The 18,871-nt window shown below is 39.2% G+C and overlaps 1 protein-coding gene across 2 annotated transcripts in view; it reads right to left on the bottom strand.

The window, feature by feature from the left end:
* Window positions 1–1,279: 1,279 nt before the first annotated feature.
* GK5 (glycerol kinase 5) overlaps window positions 1,280–18,871 on the bottom strand; it is a 46,465-nt gene continuing 28,873 nt past the window's right edge. Inside the window, exons 11-17 of one of the 2 annotated variants that reach the window (XM_070753350.1) lie at window positions 18,601–18,705; window positions 16,968–17,062; window positions 16,102–16,205; window positions 12,834–12,893; window positions 10,855–10,988; window positions 9,317–9,449; window positions 1,280–1,325 (exon numbers count right to left, since the gene is read on the bottom strand). In XM_070753350.1, coding sequence (XP_070609451.1) covers window position 1,325; window positions 9,317–9,449; window positions 10,855–10,988; window positions 12,834–12,893; window positions 16,102–16,205; window positions 16,968–17,062; window positions 18,601–18,705 — 632 coding nt within the window. In that variant the 3' untranslated portion in view covers window positions 1,280–1,324. Of the gene's footprint in view, window positions 1,326–9,165; window positions 9,450–10,854; window positions 10,989–12,833; window positions 12,894–16,101; window positions 16,206–16,967; window positions 17,063–18,600; window positions 18,706–18,871 lie in introns of those variants that run through there. The other variant, XM_070753349.1, reaches the window with a different exon arrangement.

Consider the following 18,871-nt stretch of genomic DNA (forward strand, 5'->3'; position numbering starts at 1 on the left):
GATTCAGAAATGTTTATTGTGTTTTAATTACTTTCCTATACTAAAGGCTATAATTATGCAGAACCGTCTTATTTGAACTTCACTTATTTTGGAAATAAGATTTTATTTAGAATGATGAATGCGGAACAGATGCTTTGCTTTTACTCTACCGCCATCTGCTGTGAAGACAAAGAATACTGATTACAAGATGAATTCTTATAAAGAACTAGTTCAAAATACAGATCAAAATTATCTTGACCCTTGTCCCAAAGAGGCTTTTTTCAAGAGGCAATCAGATTTTCTGGTTTTTCTTTGAAGATGTTTCACTTCTCCCAGAAGTGATAAAATCTAAGATATACAGATGGACATATTTTTGATTATACAAGGAGGTATCAAACTCAAGGCCCATGAAGTGCTTAGATCTGGCTTCTCGGGCCACCCTGGAAACAGCAAAGGACAGCCTCTGCCAGTGAAAAAGGAGTTTGGGAGGGCCGTACAGAGGCTGCAGGGATGTTGAGCTGGCCATGTCCACACCCACTCTGGTCATACCCACTCAGCCCCCGATATCAAACAAAACCTTGATGCGAACCTCAGTGAAATTGAGGTTTGACACTTAGATTAGGAGCAAGGAAATGACTATACATAGATTCAACAACTTAGATTTTTTTGATGATACACCACATATACTGTATGTTCTAATGTCTGAAATCTCCAATCCAAAATAGAGTTCTTAAAGTCAGGAAATAAAAAATACAACTCTACATCACTGTGTTGTCCAGAACTGAACCGACAGGAAACAGAGTCCAGACTGCTATGAAATTCATCATGTACTGTATGTGAAAAATGGCCAAAAATGACTCATTTGATTTCAACAAACGAAGTTACAACAGAAAAGGGTTAAACAGAAACAATTAAAATAAGATTGATACAAACGGAAATGGTTAAACTAAGGGTCCTTGCTTGGAAGTAGGTCCTGGAGATCTTATAAATTGGTCACCCTCCAATCTGCCAGTCACCCGCTAGTTGTTTTCCGAAGACATTCTTCCCAGTCTTTGTGAGGTGTAACTGTCCTTTGCCAAAAGCCCATCTTGGAGGTAGTACAGTCCATGGTCCAGGAGTCCAAAGTTTTTGGAGTGACACCAATCCTTTAGTCAGTGGTTCACTTCTAAAATTCTTTGTTCTCTGATTGGATGTTGTCCTCTCATTAGTAGAATAGATGAAAAAACTACTTGTGCACCTCAGTCCTTGTATTTCTTGCCTAACTGCTCGTAATCACTCAATATTGTTTTCAATGAGCAGATGACAGTCAAGGGTTTCTTCCTTCTTCTCTCCCTCTGACAGTCCATCTGTGAAGGGACGGATGTGAGACCTTCAGGAGTCCCATAATAGAGGCAAAATAGGAGCTGGTTTTAAGAAATCCTCTAGAACAGTGTTTCCCAACCTTGGCCACTTGAAGATATTTGGACTTCAACTCCCAGAATTCCCCAGCCAGCAAAAACATTGCTCTAGAACATAAGGGCAGACTAGATGGACCATGAAGCCTTTTTCTGCCGTCAATCTTCTATGTTTCTATGTTTTAACAACAGCTTCCTTAGGACTGCATCTTTCTCACCAGTTATGGGCCAGACCCCTTGCCTCACCCCTTCCCAGCTACCCTAATAGTAGCAGTCACTGTCAAGCTACTTCTCCTCATCTCTCCCCAACACAAGCTTTGCGGTATCTGCAAACAGAGTTCCCCCATTGGTCAACATGCTGGAGTGAACTCACAATTTGTCCCATCTTCTGATGTATTCCCAACCTTTTCATGGGTCACTGGATAGCCGAAAGCTAAGGGGCTGGGACGGTTAATATTTGAATTTGTCTTCCATATCTATGGGGAGCAGGGAGTCAGAGAGCTGTGTCACCTGTCAATCTATCTTTGCAAAATTATAATTTTTAAAAAGTAGGGAGGAGACCAGAGAACAAATATATTAAGAAAAATGAAAAAATTTATAGGATATCTTTTTAACCTAAAGGCCTAATTCATTTGCCAACAAAGCCAATGGGCTTATGATGCTGGCTTGCACCACTTTAAAGAGAAAAATCCGAGGAGTTGGCATCATGTTCTAGAAAAAAGTCATTCTCTACAAGACATACTGATTCAGATGAGGCAGAAATGACTAGTAAAAATTCAGTAATAACTATAGATTCAATGTTTTTTTTCAATTAACTCAATTGAGAGGGATTGCATAAAAATTGAGGAATGAGCTAATTACATTGGTTTTTCACAACTAAGCCAAAATATGGTTGGTTAGTTTGTGATTCAGCATGATGCGTAAAAAAAGCCTTTATAAAAGTCTAATTTGCCTGTTGGTGGAATAATTAAAATGACAACTGAAAAGGGATGGAAAATCAGATGATATATTCCAGTATTTGTTTCACAAAGTAGATTGCCCTTGTAAATATATTTATGAATCAATATAAAATGTAAAAGATTTTCCAAAATGTTTACTTGTACTGATAAAAATTAATTCCATTAAAAGAATGCCAGTAGAGGATCTGAAACCTAATTTTTATAACTTCATTGCTACATATTGCGTATTCTTACCTGAAAAGAGATCAATACAAATGTTCGCTGGTTTAAAATATATATCAAATTTCTTAAAATTTCAAAATTTTACATGATATTTTGTCAGTTTTCCCCTTCTTAGTAAGAGTCTGCACTTAAGAGATGCATAGGAGCATCATAGAGCATACCTGACTGAGTGGTAGTATTTGTGAAAAATATCTTGGCATCTTTATAGATGACAAATTAAGAAGGAGCCAGGAGTATGTGGCTGCCAAAAGAACTTAGGCCATCTTGAATTTTGCTACAACAAAGTATTAACACCACGAGAAAGTTCTGCTCTATGCAACTATGTTTATTTTTTGTCAGTATTTCGTTTTGTTTTGTCATGGAAGAAAGTAGTGTGAGCGTACAGGATATTACAACTGGAAGCAATATAAACTATCTAAAATTCCATGACATGGAATCTTTATAAGATTAAAAATCTTGTGTAGAAACACACTTGGATGCAAGTTTTATATTATGGCTTCCTTCTTTTCAGAGACATAATTTCTATTTGATGCAGGTACTTGTCATTCTGTCTAAACATAGTTTTATGTGCTACTTTGTATCAGGGATAGGCTGCTAGCCGGAATGCTAAATTGGGCTCGCCGCCGTGGCTCGTGAGTGCTTGCGGGGCCAGCACGATTTTGCTTCTGCACCTGTGGAGATAGCAAAATCACGCATGGAGCTGTAGGTCTGCACATGCTGAAACACGGGCGCACCTGTCCTGCGGCTCTGTGCGCAATTTTGCTATCTCCACAGCTGCAGAAGCAAAATCGCGCTGGCCCCGCAAGCACTTACGAGCCGCGGTGGTGAGCCCAATTTAGCGTTTTGGCTGGAGCCTGCTTTGTATTATATATAATTAATAAAAATCTCAGGATTCCTGTTCATTAATGAAAGGATACAGAGAACTGTGATCTTATGTACTTTTTAAAATAATGTGTCCATGAAACGAGATTCATTCTTTACATTGGACTATGCTAAAAGATTGCAATAGCCCACTTATATGCCACTGTGGGGAGGTGGAGGACATGGCTTTAGAAACTATCTCAAAAAAGGCAGCTCAGATGTGAAAGTCATGAGAGAATGCATGTTAAAAAGACTAATTGAGTATTTTCAAGATGGGGACTTGTCCAAAATTCTGTTTAACCCAGACTTGTTTTAAAAATACCTCTCTGAAATATGTTGCTTCTTGGCATTGCTAACTATATGGGACTTGACAGCAATAAACCTTACTACTATCAAGGAAGATATGATAGGCTCAGAATGTATTGGTGTGGCATTGGAAGCTAAGCAGTGTTGGGCCTGGTTACTATTTGGAGGGGAGATTTCACAGAAACTCCAGGTCCATGGATGATCTTTAAGAAATTGAAAATATCCCAGAAGAAAGAAATGATAACCATTTCTCTATTACTGCCTATCACCTGAAATTAAGTCTCACCTTAAAGAAGATATTATTTTTTATTGCAATTAAAATTAAGTGTTTTAGGCCAGCGTTTCCCAACCGGTGTGCCGCGGCACACTGGTGTGCCGCGAGACATGGCCAGGTGTGCCGCCAAGCTTCAGCTGGGCGGGGCGCTGCCGGTACTTCTGTCCTCGGGCTCCCGCTCGCATCTGTCCCCCGCCTCCTGCTCGATGCTGCGGTTTTCGGCGCTCTCCTGCTGGGCCCTAAGAAGGAAGGCAGGAAGAAGGAGAGCTCCATTCTTAGCACCTTTTTCCCGCCTTCCTTCTTTGGGGCCCAGCAGGAGAGCGCCGAAAACCGCGGCATCGAGCAGGAGGCGGGGGACAGCTGCGAGCGGGAGCCCCAGGACGGAAGTACCGGCAGCGCCCCGCCCAGCTGGAGCTTCTCTGGCGTCGATGGCAAGTGTCCGATGGGAGTGGGGGGGGGGGGGCCCGCAGCGGCCGCAGGCAGTCGCGGGGAGATGGCGGCAGCGAGAGGGATCGCTCTCTCTCTCTCTCAGCTGACTGCAAGCGGGAGCCCTGACGGTGGCGGTTGGACGTGCTGCTGGACGTTGTACATGCTGGCGCTGCGTGCCTGGCATATACGGTGTCCAGCACCACGTCCAGCTGCCGCCGTCAGGGCTCCCGCTTGCAGTCAGCTGAGAGAGAGAGAGAAAGAAAGAGAGACATATAAGAGAGGCAGAGAGAGAGAGAAAGAGAGACATAGCAAGAGAGGCAGAGAAAGAGAGACAGAGCAAGAAAGAGAGACAGCAAGAGAGGCAGAGAAAGAGAGATAGAGAAAGAGAGAAAGAGAGACATAGCAAGAGAGGCAGAGAGAGAAAAAGAAAGAGAGACATAGCAAGAGAAAAAGAGAGACTTAGCAAGAGAGGCACAGAGAGAGAGAGAAAGAGAAAGAGAGACATAGCAAGAGAGACAGAGAGAGAGAAAGAGAGAGAAAGAAAGAGAGATAGCAAGAGAGGCAAAGAGAAAGAAAGAGACATATAGCAAGACAGTGAAAGAGAGAGAGCAAGAGAGAGAGAAAAAAGCAAGAGATAGCAAGAGAGACAGAGAGAGAGAGAGCAAGGGAGAGAGAAAGACATAGAGGAAGGGAAGGAGGGAGAGAGAAAGAGAGCAAAAAAGAGAGGAAGAAAGAAAGAGGGATGGACAGAGAAAGAAGGGAAGGAAGGAAAAGAGAGAAAGAGGGAGAAATAGAGCGAAAGGGAGGAAGAGAGAGGGGTTTTTTGTCCAAACTTTTCTTTAGCCCGCCCCCCCCCCCTTCAGTGTTCCCCAGGATTTTGAAAATATGAATAATGTGCCGCGGCTCAAAAAAGGTTGGGAAACACTGTTTTAGGCAACTCTAGAACTCTTTGAGAATAAAACCCACTGAATTCAATGGAACTGAATTATTGAGCTGCACCAAGTCAGAAGAAAACATAATGGTACTTTACTGATGAAACTGGAGACCAAAGGAATTCAGTTGAAAGTAATTAAGCAGAACAGATTTTTCTCTATTTAGACTCAATTCCTTTCTGAGTTACCATTTTCACAGCATAGGACAACACTTGCAAGGGCATAAAACTATTAGTAAGCAATGATTCCTCTTAAATGCCATACTTCAATACATTAAGAATCAGTCTGTTATATTTATAGTTTCAAAATATTTGAAGACTGGAACTTATATTTACAAATGAGTATTCAGTATATACATCTGAAGCAATAGGTCACAATATAAATTAAAGCAGCCTTGATTTAGAACTTTGTAACAGCTAGTTTCAATTTACAAAACATATATCATATAAGCACAATGTACAGTTCTTAGGTATATAATATTGTACAGATTGCTTGAACAGAGTAGTGGCTCAAATTAATCAGTATCTTAATTTAGAACAAGGCAATGATCTTTATTACAGAATTAAAAATATATTATATACTGTATGTTTAGAAATAGTTATTTCAATTAAATAGCACGTGAATATTCTACCAGAGGAATGGCCTCACCTCACCACTGCATATTTTGGAGAGGTGGGGCGCTTTAAATCTTTCCGGCTCTTGTGATCATACATAGATCAATGATATAATTCATACCATCTAGTTACTTTAATCCGTAATGTATAAAATGAAGATGAAATATAATCCACTATCCTAATTAAGTTCTGGCTCAAGAAACAGAGGAAGTACTAACATGCAGAGTTTCAAAGAAAGCTCCTAGTTGCTCCCATTCCTTCTTCTGGCACTTAGACCTTTGCTATTATAATATACAGCAGAATAAATCAGAATCTTGCAATAAAATTTCTGCCTAGAAAATGTACATGCCAGTGATTTTTATACTTAATTGCTGTTGCATACTACTAATTGCAAGAAAACTTTGTGTAATTTTTTTGAGAACTGTCTACAATTGTTTAACTCACTTAATCTCATTTTCTCCTTTGTGTTATTCTTCTGTTAAGTTCTGCTTTATCTAAGATGAATATATTGAGTCATCACAGAATAGCAATAGGACTTAGATTTATATGAAGTGCTTTCCAGTCCTTTCCAAGTAGTTTTAAAGAGTCAGCCTATTGCTGTCAACAATCTGAGTCCTTATTTTACTGACTTGTGAAGGGTAAGAGGCTGAGTTAACCTTGAGATTCGATATACCAAATTGCAGTCAGAAGGCAGTCTGCAGAAGTAGCCTGCAGTACTGCATTCTAGCCACTGCACCACTGCGGCTCCTAATGGGTTGTTGATGAAGGACTACTTTGCTGCAAAGGTTATTATCTCTATTTCAGATCAAAGATATGTCACTGCATAACCAGAATATACATGACTCAGAATGAGAGATTAGGATTAATTTCATTTCACTACTAAGTCTGTTTGAATACTAAGATAAAGTTTACAAATTTGTAGGTAATCCTTGGTTTACAACATTTTGTCTAATGATGGTTTGATGCCATGACAGCCTAGGAGGAAAAGTGATTTAAAACCCACCTTTGAAGTTACAACTGTTTGTGCCACATTGTAGTCACATGACTTCAATTCAGGCACCTGGCAACTGGCTCATTTATTGTGGTTGCAACATCTTGCGGTCCCCCAACTGTGACTTACCTTCCTGGTCAACTTCCAACAACAGAGTGGATTGGGAAATTGGATATGCTTAGTGACTGCATGAGTTGCTTAATGACACGGTTAGCTTAACAACCATAGTAAAATATTAATAAAATTGGGTGTGACTCACTAAACGACCATATTAGGAACTAAAATTCTATTACCAATTATTGTCGTATTGTCTCTATGTTTTCTAGTATTTCTAAAACTAGGAATTTCCTGAACTTCTGTCAGTGAGTACTGAGCTGAACTGCTAGATCTGAATTAGTGTAATATGGCTTCTTAGATAAGAGTAGAACATAACACTAGAGCATTTATAATGCATTGAAAATTACTTTACATAGTATTTAAAATTGAAATTTACTAGTGACAAAATGTACGTGCTGCATAACGTCTAAGAAATAAAAATTACAATTACTTTGCAAAAATTTAACTGGGTACCATGCAAATACAAAAGTAATGTGACCAAATCCATGCACTTTTCTTTAAAATCTCTTAAAAATTCAGGCTGGGCATATGCTTTCAGCTCGGACAATCAACCAACCTAGATTGGCTGAAGACGTGATAATGATCTTTTTCACATGTAATGTCAATGCACTAATGCAATATTAAGATCAAACTTGTATTCTGGCTCATAACAATGTGTGACCCTAATCATGTACTTTCTACTTTCAATATTTGATTTACTGCATAGAGATAGTGACTGCTATAAAGTTTTAAAGTTCTGAAGTATCAGGTACTGAAGTGTGTAGGGAATGAGATCCATTTTGAACTTATCTAATGAATAAAAAAACCCCATCTATTTACAACAGGTGCACCGTCCTGGAGTCATGTGGGAGAGGCTTCCTTCATTTCTGTTTAAATTTAAAGTTAAGATTCTAAAATCTTAACTTCTAAAAGGTAGATATACCAAGATTTCCCCCTATCTCTTAGATCAGAATATCAAGACTTCCAAAGGCTACTGGACAATACTGACTATGCTGCCCTATCAGCAAATCCTAAATTCTTCATATAGATAGAAGACAGCTGACAAATTTCCAATTAAGCAATTTGGAAACTTCAGATTTCACAATTTTTAAAGCCATAAAAAATTAAGGCCATCATTGCAAGGGTAAATCAATTCACATGCTAATTTACTGAGCTCAGTATTCTATCACTGAAACATCATTTGGCAAGTAGTTGCTTTCTACATCATATTTCACTTTTAGCTAACTAATTTTCACCATAAAGAAGAAATCTTAAAAGTAACAAAAATCTTTTTACTACTTTTCACTCTAGATCAGTGATGGCGAACCTTTTTTTCCTCGGGTGCCGAAAGAGTGTGCGCGACTGCTATCGTGCATGCACAAGTGCCCACACCCATAATTCAATGCCTGGGGAGGACGAAAACAGCTTCCCCCGCCCTCTGAGGCTCTCTGGAGGCCAGAAACGGCCTGTTTCCCAAATTCTGGTGGGCCCAATAGGCTTGTGTTTTGCCCTCCCCAGGTTCCAAAGGCTTCCCTGGAGCGGGGGGAGGCTAAAAATGCCCTCCCCCATCTCCCTGGAGGTTCTCTGGAAGCCAAAAAATGCCCTCCCAGAGCCTCTGTGTGAGCCAAAAATCAGCTAGCCGGTATACACATCCACATTGGAGCTGAGCTAGGGCAACGGCTCGTGTGCCAGCAGATATGGCTCTGCGTGCCACCTATAGCACCCGTACCATAGGTTCGCCATCACTGCTCTAAATGGTCAAGTCTCCAGTCTTACAACCAATTTACCTATGTGGATGCATCTGCCTCTCTTTCATTTGGAGATCAAGTGGGAGGAGATCATTCCAATAAATGTATTTCTACCAAAAGGAGACTATTTATAGTAGAAAACAGAGGTATGTGGTATGGTCCTATCTATTCTATGCAGAAATAATTTTTGTGATGCAATCTTAATCTAGATTTTATATATGAAACCCCTTAGGATGACATCTGAACATTCCTGCATACTGATCTCATGAATAAAATCAAGTCTGTCCATTATAAATAAGCATCACTTAGAACATGACACTCCGACATTTAGTCTCTTGACCACTACCTGGGATTTACTACTATTCCAGAAGACTTTTTGTATTGGTTGAATATTGTTCGACAGCAATAACTGCTTAATACAATTATTAATTAAAGTCTAAAGCAGAAATAAGTTGTGAGTTATATTATCCAACATATAAATAATATTAATTATTGAGATGCCTGGCTATACCAAGACAGAGAACGAGAGACAGCTTTTATCCAGTTACTCATGGAAGGTTCATACTCTTTTGGCTCTCTTTGTGGCTTAAAAACCATGTCAGGCTGCCTCAATGTCTTCAGATGTTCTTTGTCAGTCCAATATCCTAAAAACACACAAACAAAAAGATACAAAATAGTCATTCTCATGTTGATCATAATCCCTGTATTTTAAACATGCGTAGATAAATCTAGTTTGAAGAATATAAACAACACAATATTTAAATATTTGGAGTATTTTTCATGTTATAGAATTAACTTGCAGAATAAAGCTATTAAGTAATAATCTATAGATTTTTCTGCAAAATTATATATTCTGTGATTGTTCTCTGTAGGTGCTTCTTACCCTATGGATCACCCTTCTCCCAGAAATCTACTAGGCCTCACCCTCTTTGTCTTCCAGAAGTTTGGAAGTTTCCACAAGTGTTGAGGCAGGATGAGGTTGGAGATGAATATGGTGATGTATAGGAAAGTGTTGCCATAAGGTGTGATGATATTTTTAATGGAGTTATAATTGATTTTTATTTTATGGTTTGGAGCTTTCTGTTGATTTAATGTTTTGTGCACTTTCCCAGTGTTGCTGCTACAATACAAGAAGCTATGTAAGTCTTTTTAAACAAACAAACAAATAAATGTATAGTATGGTCAACAGTAAGAGAAATGCACTACTGTAGTTTCTGTTCTATCTTGCTTCAAATGATTGCAAAATAAATTTATTTCAAAATAAATTTTGAAAAGCAAAGTTTTCCTTGGCTGCTTCAGAGAACTTTGACCATGTAACTAAAGTAATTTATGATTTTATAAAGGTAATCTACTGGTCACTTAGCAACCATTTAAAGTTTTTGATGGTGTCCTCCAAAAGCTATGTATGACCCAAGTTCTGAAATTATGGCCAACTGCAGTTCCCCTGTGGTCATTCATCCTTACAACTGATTTCAGGGGAACACTGCAACACCATCACCCTGTCCCACCTATCAGAATTGACTTGATGGACCATAACAAAAACTATATAGCAGTGATGGCGAACCTATGGCACAGGTGCCACAGGTGGCCAGCGGAGCCATATCTGCTGGCATATGAACTGTTGCCCTAGCTCAGCTCCAAAGTGCCTGTGTCAGCTGATTTGTGGCTCACACAGAGGCTCTGGGAGGACATTTTTGGCTTCCAGAGTCTCCGGGGGGATGGGGAAGGGCATTTTTACCCTCCCCCGGTTCCAGGGAAGCCTTTGGAGCCTGGGGAGGGCAAAACACGAGCCTACTGGGCCCACCAGAAGTTGGGAAATGAGCTCCAGGGGGCTGGGGAAGCATTGAATTATGGGTGTGGGCACTAATGCATGCGCAATAGCGCACACCCACACTCTTTCGGCACCCAAGGAAAAAAAGGTTCACCATCACTGCTAAATAGCATGCTCTTGAAAAAATATCATTATATTTTTTACAATTTTGTACAACCTGAAATAAATGACAATTTCTCTTGAAATAGATTCCCCCAGATATTCAGACTTAGGCATACCAATAGCAAGGCCAGCTAGAAAAGCTGCTCCAAGACAAGACATGTCTGTACTATTAGGCTTGTTTATTGATTGATTGATTAAATCTGAAGTCATCTGCATGACAAAACTATTTTTACTGACACCTCCATCAGCTCTATGGGAGAAAAACAAAACAAAAGAAAACTTAGTATTCACATTCTATAATATATATATATATGATTTAAATTGTATGTCCCAAAGATAAAACAAACACTGCAGTATTGACATCTTCAATATCAGAATGGTATGCATAATGGGTATTCTACTATGATATAAGTAGCTATAAAAAAACTCTCAATAAAACTGAGAGTTTAAAAAACTCTCAATAAAACTGAGTGTAATTATCAAGAGACGGAGAGTTTCTGTGTATGGAAAATGTTTAGTTTTAGATTTTATTTTCATCAGATGTATCCGAAGTACCGGAGAATTTGATTTGAAACTTTTGATAAAATTCACAAGTTTGCTGAAAACAAAGTAGTTCAATTGACCAGTGCAGGAATATTCAACATGTTTTTGCCAGGATAACCTTTCTGAAGAACCATATTTCCAGCATGGCAGTGATAATAAAGTCAGCATTACTGTTGGTTGGATTTATCAGCATATCAAGTCATCTCTCTGTCTTTGTACCAGTGGTCTTAGAATACTGCCAACATACAATGCTGCAATGTGTATCATGGCAATATTGCAATGCTTTGATAAATGTCTAACTTAATCTGGTTAAAAAAGTGAAATGGAAGCAAATATGATGCACGTTGTAATATGTAGTAATGTTTCATGCAAGCCATGAATGTAATACAGTAGTACCTCTAGATACCAGCTGCTCCACATGCGAGTATTCCAAGTTACGAGCCACGACGGGAGCAAAATTTCTGTTCAACACCCGAGCTCAAATTCGGGATACGAGCCAAGCTTCCACTAGGTGGCGCAAGAATCCTTGCTTCTGGTTATCTCGGTGGGGAAAAACAAAGTCTAAAGGCATTTGTTCGAGATGCGAGTTGATCGACATACGAGCTCGATTCTGGAACGAATTAAACTCGTATCTAGAGGTACTACTGTACTCCAATATGTACTTTGTTGTGACGAAATTAACATATTAACAGAATTGCAAGGGGCCTTGTAGGTCATCTAGTCTGATGCCCCTGCCCAAGCAGGAGACCCTGCACCATTTCTGCCAGATGGCAGTCTAGTCTCTTCTTTAAAGCTTCCAGGGATGAAGCTCCCACAACTTCTGAAGGCAAGCTGTTCCAGTGGTTGATTGCTCTGTCAGAAAATTTATCCGTATTTCCAGGTTGCATCTGTCCTTGATCAGTTTCCATCCATTATTCCCTGTCTGGCCTTCAGGTGCTTTGGAAAATAGTTTGACTCCCTCTTCTCTGTGGCAGCCCCTCAAATATTAGAACACTGCTATCATGTCTCCCCTGGTCCTTCTCTTAACTGGACCAGCCATGCCCAGTTCCTGTCACTGTTCATTTTATTTTAGCCTCCAGTTCCCTAATCATCTTGGTTGCTCTTCTCTTCACTCTTTCTATGATCTCAACATCTTTTTTATAGTGTGACCACCAAAACTGGATGCGGTATACGAGGTGTGGTAAAAATGTACCATTCTTAAAAGTAACATTAACTACTTCCTATTTCATAGTTTGTATTTACGAGAAGATTACCAGAGTAATATCCCAGATTTTCCAAAAAATAAATTGGAAAATAATGATTTGACAAATATTAATATACTGTATATATAAATGCCATTAAAAGACTAACAACAGTTTTGCAAACAATTCTACAGGCTGCTAACAGTAGAAATCTTTTGATTAGGGGCTTACAGCAAGAGATGGCTTTAAAACAGAATTATGCTGGCTCTAACTTAACTATTGGGCCCTAAAGTTCATGCAACAAACTTATTTAATATATAAATTCATATTCAATATTCATATTCAATATTTTGGATACAATATAAACATACCTAATGGAAATAAATGGAAAGCCCAACTCTCTTGTAATGATATCGTACAGCTGTTTGTTTCTTAAAAAAATAGATGAGGAGGGAGAAATTCAATAAAGTAGCAATATACTAAGTAACAATTATATTAGAAGCATAAAGTGTCATAAGGAACAACAATCAATGAAAGTTAACTATATATTTAAATACATGTTTATAATGGGGTTAAAATTAGCTACAGTAAATAAATTAGACTGCTTAATAAATCAAGAACTCTGTATTTTTAAAGTATATTTTTAATAACATTTTAGGTTACTGTTTTCATAAGATTAAAGCAGTATACATCAGGAATTCAAACCCCAGAAAATAAAGCATAAGCATGAAAGGTACTAAAGGTCAACATTAATAAATGAAAATTATTTTGTATCATTTTAAAGACAGAAAAATTAATGAGAATTCCAATGATCCAATGATATAAAAAGTGCTATTAGTACAAAAGTATAAAAACTAATAGCAATATATTCCTAGTCTATCCACAGTATTTTATCAGGTAACCAAATTAAAATACATGATTTCTGGTTTTTGTCTTATACGTTATATGACAAAGGCAGAGGTAACAATTAAAATCAATACATTTAATATAATGTACCTTTCTCAGTACAGTGATCCCCCGCTCGTTGCGAGGGTTCCGTTCCAGGAGCCCCCGCAACGAGCGGGTTTTCGCGAAGTAGCGATGCGGAAGTAAAAACACCGTCTGCGCATGTGCAGACGGTGTTTTTACTCCCACAGCGCTAGCGAGGAGCCGAAGATTGGGGGCGGGGCGGCTGTTTGCCGCCGGCATGGAGGGCTTCCTAGCAGCCCCCCAAACCCGGGTTGGGGGTCCGGGGGGCGCTTGGTATCGCCGGTTTTGAGCTGAGTCCGGAAGCGAATTCGCTTCCGGACTCAGCTCAAAACCGCCGATAGCAAGCGGCAAGGAACGCCTTGTCTCGGCGCTTTCGAGCTGACAGCTCGAAAGCGCCGAGACAAGGCGTTCCTTGCCGCTTGCTATCGGCGGTTTTGAGCTCAAAACCGGCGATACCAAGCGGCAAGGAACGCCTTGTCTCGGCGCTTTCGAGCTGTCAGCTCGAAAGCGCCGAGACAAGGCGTTCCTTGCCGCTTGCTATCGGCGGTTTTGAGCTGAAAACCGGCAGTTTTGAGCTCAAAACTGGCGATACCAAGCGGCAAGGAACGGCTTGTCTCGGCGCTTTCGAGCTGACAGCTCGAAAGCGCCGAGACAAGCTGTTCCTTGCCGCTTGCTATCGGCGGTTTTGAGCTAAATCCGGGAGCGAATTCGCTCCCGGATTTAGCTCAAAAGCGGCGAGAATGAACGGCGTGGGCGGGCGAAGGGCGGGCGGCAGCGAGGAGTTTGCGTGGGCGGTGGGGAAACTCCTCGCTGACGCCAGCAAGAGGGGGAAGACCCAGGGAAGCCGCTGCCATCTACGCATGCGTGCCCGGCACGCATGCGTAGATGGTATTTTTGACTTCCGGGTTGAAAAATAGCGAAGTACCCTGTTCGCAATGGTTGGGGACGCAATAAACGGGGGATCACTGTAATCAAAATATTGAAGCCCTTTTGTATCACCTAACTGAGAGCAGTGGTCATGCATTTTGTTATTTGCCAACAAAGAGTAATATAAATAATGTAAAGCCAATGCCCTCATCACCTCGAGGTTCGACTACTGTAATGCTCTCTACATGGGGCTACCTTTGAAAAGTGTTTGGAAACTTCAGATCGTGCAGAATGCAGCTGCGAGAGCAGTCATGGGCCTACCTAGGTATGCCCATGTTTCACCAACACTCCACAGTCTGCATTGGTTGCCGATCAATTTCCGGTCACAATTCAAAGTGTTGGTTATGACCTTTAAAGCCCTTCATGGCATTGGACCAGAATATCTCCGAGACCGCCTTCTGCCACACGAATCCCAGCGACCGATTAGGTCCCACAGAATGGGTCTTCTCCGGGTCCCATCAACTAAACAATGTCGGTTGGCGGGCCCCAGGGGAAGAGCTTCTCTGTGGCGGCCCCGACTCTCTGGAACCAGCTCCCTCCAGAGATTAGAACTGCCCCTACTCTCCTTGCCTTTCGTAAGCTCCTTAAAACCCACCTTTGTCATCAGGCATGGGGAAACTGAGACATCTCCCCCGGGCATATACAATTTATGCATGGTATGTTTGTATGTATGTTTGTTTAGTAAATGGGTTTTTTAAAATATTTTAAATTATAATTTAGATTTGTCATGAATTGTTTTATTTTGCTGTGAGCCGCCCCGAGTCTGCGGAGAGGGGCGGCATACAAATCTAAATAATAATAAATAAATAAATAAATAAATGTATGATATACATTTTAGTTGCTCAAGTGGAATTTAAAATTTAGTCAGCAAGGAGCAAAGCAAAATAAACCCCATCTATCTAATCTATTGTCTTAAATTTTGTAGCCAAAAATGAAATACAAATGGAGAAGCGGATTTGAAGATGGGGAGAAAATACAGGGTACTGAAAAGAAATGTGCATAGAAGGCAACTGTCAAAAAAGTCATTGGAATAAACACGGGTTTGAGCTTATATAGTTTGTATGCCCTGGGATATAATGACAGTGATGATTCATTTTTTTACATGGATGTGCTTGTATTTTAAGGGAGTTGGGATGCCTTCTCTTGAAAGTGAACAAGTTTATTCCAAGAAGAAATCTGAAAGTACGAGGCATTACAATGGAAATTAACAAATTAATTAAAATTTTCTGAAAAACTGAATTCTGGACAAAACATAAACTAAATTTGATTGGTTGTAATGACTGCTGATATGTAGCAAGATAAATAGTATACAAATACAGTGTTCCCTCAATTTCTGCGGGGGATGCATTCTGAGACTGCCTGTGAAAGTCAATTTCCGCGAAGTAGAGATGCGGAAGTAAATAACACTATTTCCCTTAAGACTTTAAGCCCCTAAATTGCAATTTCCCATTCCCTTAGCAACCATTTAGATTATTACTCACCATGTTTATTTATTAAAGTTTATTAAAAAAATATTTATTAAAGGCAGACGAAAGTTTGATGATGACATATGACGTCATCGGGCGAGAAAAACTATGGTATAGGGAAAAAACCCGCAAAGTATTTTTTAATTAATATATTTGAAAAAACCGCGGTATAGACTGTTCTCGAAGTTCGGACCCGCGAAAATCGAGGGAACACTGTAGTACAAAAAAAGCATACTGAGAACAAACCCAATCATGTTGTAAGAGCATGACCAAATACCTGAAAGCGATGGATTCCAACACAGCTCGAACAAGATGTTTTTTGGTAGTAGAAGGTGTGATCCCCATAAAGGAAGTACACGCATAAGGATCATTCACAGGTATCTGAAATAAAACAGATATTGAAATAAAATATAAAGGAATATGTTCTATAGACAATTGTTCAAGAAAGGACTGAAATATTAGGGAAAAGAATAACTTACAGGTGACAGTAAGAGGCAGCATAGTAAGAAGAAAATTGAAAGAGCAATAAACAGTCTATAAGCAACTTGTACATGTATATGAACATTCAGAATGTATTTTTAATTACCTTGAAAACATTGTAGAACATACTGAAAGTTGAATAAAATATATACAGCTAGTCCTTGATGTACAATCACAACTGAGCCCAAAATTTCCATTGATAAACAAGGCAGTTAAGTGAATTCAGTCTCATTGTGCTAACTTTTTGTTTTTAAGCAATTTTTAAATGAATCATGCGGTCGTTAAGCGAATCTGCCTTTCTCTACTAACTTTGCTCATTGGAAGCTGGCTGGGAAGTTTACAAATGATGATCACATGATTATTATTATTATTTATTCGACTTCTATGCCTCCCGATCCAGAAGGACTCACGGGACACTGCAACTGTCATAAATACATGCCAGTTGCCAAATGCCCAAGTTTTGATTATGTGACCAATCGGTTGCTGCAATGGTAGTAAGAGTGTCAAAAGTGATAAGCCATAAATCACTTTTTTTAGTACCATCATAACTTCGAACTAAATCACAAACGAATGGTTGTAAATCAAGGACTACGTATAATTTAGGGCAATCATACTTGAAAGAAAAAGTCACTTAAGTAAATAAATCAAAGGCAGTTTTTTTACCTGCAAACCACTAAAAGACGGAACAAAACAAACTCCTCCCGAATTTACTAGGCTATGTGCCATTTGTGATGTTTCTTCAACATTGTCAAAAAGTTCTGTGTAACACACAAGATATGAATTAATACGTATCAATAACTCTCAAACTTCTATAAATCATTATCAATGAACTCCAAAAAAATATATGTCCTTTCTGCTCCTTTAGTTATGATGATTACCTCTGTTATCTTTCCAATATAACTAATCCTAGACTTAAAACCATTTAGTGAACGTTCAAAGTTAGAAGGGAACTGAAATGTGATTTATGACCATTTTTCACATTGATGAGCGTTGCAGCATCCGCCATGGTCATGAGATCAAAACTCGGGCACTTTGCAACTGGTAAGTATTTACAACAGTTGCACTGTCCTGGAATCATGTGATCATCATTTATAATCTTCCCAGCCGGCTTCCAACAAGCAAAGTCAGTGGGGAAAGCTAGATTTCCTTAATTGTTTAACAACTGTGGCAAAAAAAAGGACAGCAAAAGGGACAAAACTCACTTAACAACTGCCTTGCTTAGCAATGGAAATTTTGGACTCAATTGTGATTGTAAGATTGAGGACTGTCTGTATTGGACGGTCTGTATTTTAACGTTTCAAATATTGGGCACCTCTTTATGGCAAAGTAATCTAAATGGCCCTTTAAGTTTCTCAAAAAAGTGAGTTATATGTTGTTCTTTATTGTCCTGAGGAAGAAAAATGTTAAATGCTATTCTATCTTCTTACTGGCAGTATTTCCATATTCAGGAGGAGTACAATGGAAATAAGGAAGAAAAGCGTACTTGTATCTGTGTCAGAGGAAATGGAATAATGACTGTACAGCTATGGCTTAACAAGTTAGTATTACATTTATATATAAGTAGCATACAGCCAGAGGTGGGTTCCTCCTAGTTCGGACCTGAACTGGTAGTGATCTGCTGGTGACATCACGATGATGTCACTGAACCAGTTTGGTAGGTGCTGATTTGTGGGCGCCGCCATCCTTTTTTTGAAATTATTTTGGCATTAAAAAAAAATCTGAGCATGTGCAGAGCTGAGTTTCTGGCACTGTGCATGTGGTCGGCATCTTTTCCCGCCCAGATTTTTCAGCACTGTGCATGTGCAAAGGAGGAAGTGAACCGGCAGCGAAGTTAAGTTAGAACCCACACCTGCATACATCTAGACATGAACTACTGTGGAAGGTGTTATTCCTAGGCATGCAATCTGCCACTTGAAATGCAATACAGATGCAAATGCTGTAAAATGGTGATAAAGTACGCATCTCTTGCGGTCAGAGTGTTTCTAAATGTAAAAGTATATTTTTGCTAGAATACAGGTAATATTACTAATAGTATAATTTTACTTTTCACGGTATGTAGTTTTAAAATATAAAATGCAAGCTTTTAAACACTGAACTCATATTTGCTTTACCTGGTGTTTCATTTGACACTGGATCTTAAATACAATGAAAAAAACATGCACCTTCAGAATTATTGAAAGGAAAAAAGAAAGTTTTCTCATCCATCCACATTAAAATCAGCAACACATTGGGATTCAATGTTTTTTACTTTGTCATTCATAGGCTTAAATAATTCAACTTAAATAATTCAACTCACCTAAGCTCTGAATCCATTTGATAGCATTTCCAGTATCAGAAGCATTGCCTTCAGCTATGTAGGCGATCTCTTTCCCAATTTTCCAACCAACCAATGGATACAAGCCTTGAAATAACAAAACATATGTTTTCAAAGATATTCCACAATAGGTCCATTACATTAACAGAAAAGCTGTAGATTCAGTGCAAGCCTTCATCAAAGAAGAATTAAGACTTCCTATAAGGCAGTGATAGCGAACTTCTTTTGGCTAAGATGCTAAAATATGATAGCA

This window comes from Erythrolamprus reginae, chromosome 5, assembly GCF_031021105.1.
Source record: "Erythrolamprus reginae isolate rEryReg1 chromosome 5, rEryReg1.hap1, whole genome shotgun sequence".
NCBI classification, from domain to species: domain Eukaryota; kingdom Metazoa; phylum Chordata; class Lepidosauria; order Squamata; family Dipsadidae; genus Erythrolamprus; species Erythrolamprus reginae.